At 30.2% G+C, this 2,884-nt stretch overlaps 1 protein-coding gene across 1 annotated transcript in view; it reads left to right on the plus strand.

The window, feature by feature from the left end:
• Window positions 1–2,884, plus strand: part of EXOC6 (exocyst complex component 6) — a 106,974-nt gene that overhangs the window by 20,890 nt on the left and 83,200 nt on the right. Inside the window, exon 11 of the mRNA XM_014531568.1 lies at window positions 1,421–1,492. Within this exon, the coding sequence (XP_014387054.1) occupies window positions 1,421–1,492 (72 nt within the window). The remainder of the gene's footprint in view (window positions 1–1,420; window positions 1,493–2,884) is intronic.

Raw genomic sequence — 2,884 nt, forward strand, 5'->3', positions numbered from 1 at the left:
TCCTGGCTAGGCTGCTGATCAACTGAACGCTGTCTCCGTGTCATTCCTTCTTCGCCGACTCCGTCCACACCTTTGGGGATCCCTGGACCTGCTGGGGCTGGACCCCAGCAGCTTCCCAAGACATTTTTAGTCCAGTATTATAGAAAACGAAGAATTAAGCTGGTCTCATTAATCTCAACTGACCTCTTCATTAGATCACTGAAAACACCATGAATAAAGGGTTTTTAATTATCATTCCAAATTCTTTGCTTCCAAAATAAATTCCACCATTAAAACTAAAAAAACAACAAGCCAAAACACAATAGAACTTGTTCTTCAATGTTCATAATTTGTTTGCAGTAATGCAATAATAAATTTCTTTAAAATATGCAATGTCAAATTTTGAACTCATTTGAATAAAGAAACTTTATGTAATGAGATATTTTTAATGAATAAAAGTAAAATGATTAAGTATATAATATGCTTCTTGTGGAAATAATAAATATGTTAGTATTATAAAGACTACTGAAATTAATGATTGTTCAGTGTAGACTTTTTCTTAAGACAATTTCAGTAGTTTACCTTCAGTAAAATCTCTTCATACTTAAAATTTTATAACCTTATTTATAATTTTATTGAGAATATTGAAAACATTTTAAAAGAGGATTATTAGCTTATGTGATATTTATATTATAAATACACTGCATTTTTATTTATCTGTAATACAGATTCTTAATACACTATTTGTCCAGTGAACTAATTTTCCTAACATATTAATAAAAAACAATATGTTTTATGGTTTATATTCAGACCAGCTCTGAATATGTAAAATTATAGTATACTTCCTATTAATTCCATGACATCAATACAAGGTCATAATATGTTGAATGCAATATATCACACTCAAATTTTTATTAAATACTCTTAAGAGGACAGTGAATTTCACTATTCCTTTGAAATTAATTATTTTCTTTTGGTACATTATTAATAAAATACTTAAATTGTCATTCTTATGTTGGAAAAAGTAATGTATTTGTGTCTCTTATAAGGTAAATATTTGAGAACTAAAAATGTGAGTTATATATTTATATACATATATAAATATATATATTTAAAACCCATTTTTTCATTTGAAAATAACTAGTAGAAATATGAGTGTCATTGCTTTAACCAAAGTTTACTATGTGCACATTTTAGGAAAATCTTTTAATACAGATATGTAGATACGAAAGATTATTTTAATGATCTTTCCCTAAGAAATTTTACTAATTAGAGAAAGCCAGCTGTGGATCTAACTAATAACCAAGATTCAAAATTTATTGTAAGTCTGGCAGATTAAAGGGAAAAAATTCAGGTTTTAATTCTTAGTTTTTAACCTAATGACGCTGGGTTTTTCTATTTGTTTGTTTCTACTCCTATATCTACCCCCGCACCCCCCCAGTCTTATTGCACTGATCCTGATCTTGTTCTGGAGCTGAAGAATCTCATTGTAATATTTGCAGATACTTTGCAGGTGGGTGATACTCTAACATTCAATTAATGACTATTTTAAACAATTAAAGATTTACAAAATAATAGGCTATGCTCATTTAATTTATTGTGGATTAATGGTAGTAAAATAGTAGTAAGCAAATGTTTACTTATATATTAGCATTTACCCAGGATTTTTCATACAGCTTCCTGCCTTATTATGAACTTTGGACAGAGCTCATGGAATATTACCATCTTTTTAAATATTGGTCATTCAGTTAGAATAGAAAAAGTATTTTTGTAGTTGATTGGGCGCCATTCCATGTACCCAAAAGTTGCCTGTTCGATTCCTGGTCAGGGCAAATGCCTGGTTTGCAGGCTTGATCCCCAGTAGGGGGCACACTGGAGGCAGCCCATCAATGTTTTGCTCTCACAGCAATGTTTCTCTCTCTCTCTCTCTCTTCTCCCCCCCCCCCAATCACTTTTAAAAATCTTTAAAAAATAAAACAACCTAGCAACTTTATTTCTAAACAAACAAACAAAAAAACATGGTGCAATAAAAAGAACTCTGTACTAGAAATTAGGAGATACAAGTTCGGCCTTAGGACAGTGATCATGGGCCCTGGAAGTCACACAGACACTGAGTTAATTTTCTGCCTCTGATATTGAATAATTGTATATTTACTAGTACAAGTTTTCTAAACTTTATATCCTCATTTGTGAAAACAGATTTATTATTAGTTTTCAAGAATTGTTTTGTTTTAAATGTGATAATTATGAAAACGCATAGTTTGATAGTTGTATTCACTCATTTCCTTCCTAATTTCAGATGTGCTATGACTGTGAGCAAATCACTTTACTTCTTTGAGTCTTTTTTTAAAACTAAGATTAAAACTGAATTATCTGAAAAATCAGTATCTTTGTGATTTTTCAGTATCAAGGTTTTAAGCTCATCCCTCCTCCTTTGTCACTGATCATAAAAAATCGATTGCATATTGTTTTCAGGCTTAAACTTATGGGATTTTTTTGTGGTTGAAATAATGTTTTATGAAAAATAGACTAGCATTTTCCAAAGTGTGATAATAGATGTTACCTACATAAAATTTCTCTGGTCAAAAATGTTTGGGAAATGCTAAGTAAAATAAAACAGACTTTTACATGAAAAGCTTTTCTCAGCAAATTTATACCACGCATTTCCAAAAGGAAAGTGATTATGCAGCATTTTCCCAATATATTTGACCCTTGAATCTTTTTTCCTCTTATAACATCTATTAGGTTTAGAGCTTTATAAAATATAATTTGGGAAATGCTAATTTAAACTGTTTGCTTTATCACAAGAGTCTTTCCATTCTAGAATAATAATTGTCTCCTTTATTCTTTTTAAAAAAATATATTTTATTGATTTTTTACAGAGAGGAAGGGGGAGGGATAGAGA

Source organism: Myotis brandtii, unplaced genomic scaffold (genome assembly GCF_000412655.1).
Source record: "Myotis brandtii unplaced genomic scaffold, ASM41265v1 scaffold810, whole genome shotgun sequence".
Taxonomy (NCBI): domain Eukaryota; kingdom Metazoa; phylum Chordata; class Mammalia; order Chiroptera; family Vespertilionidae; genus Myotis; species Myotis brandtii.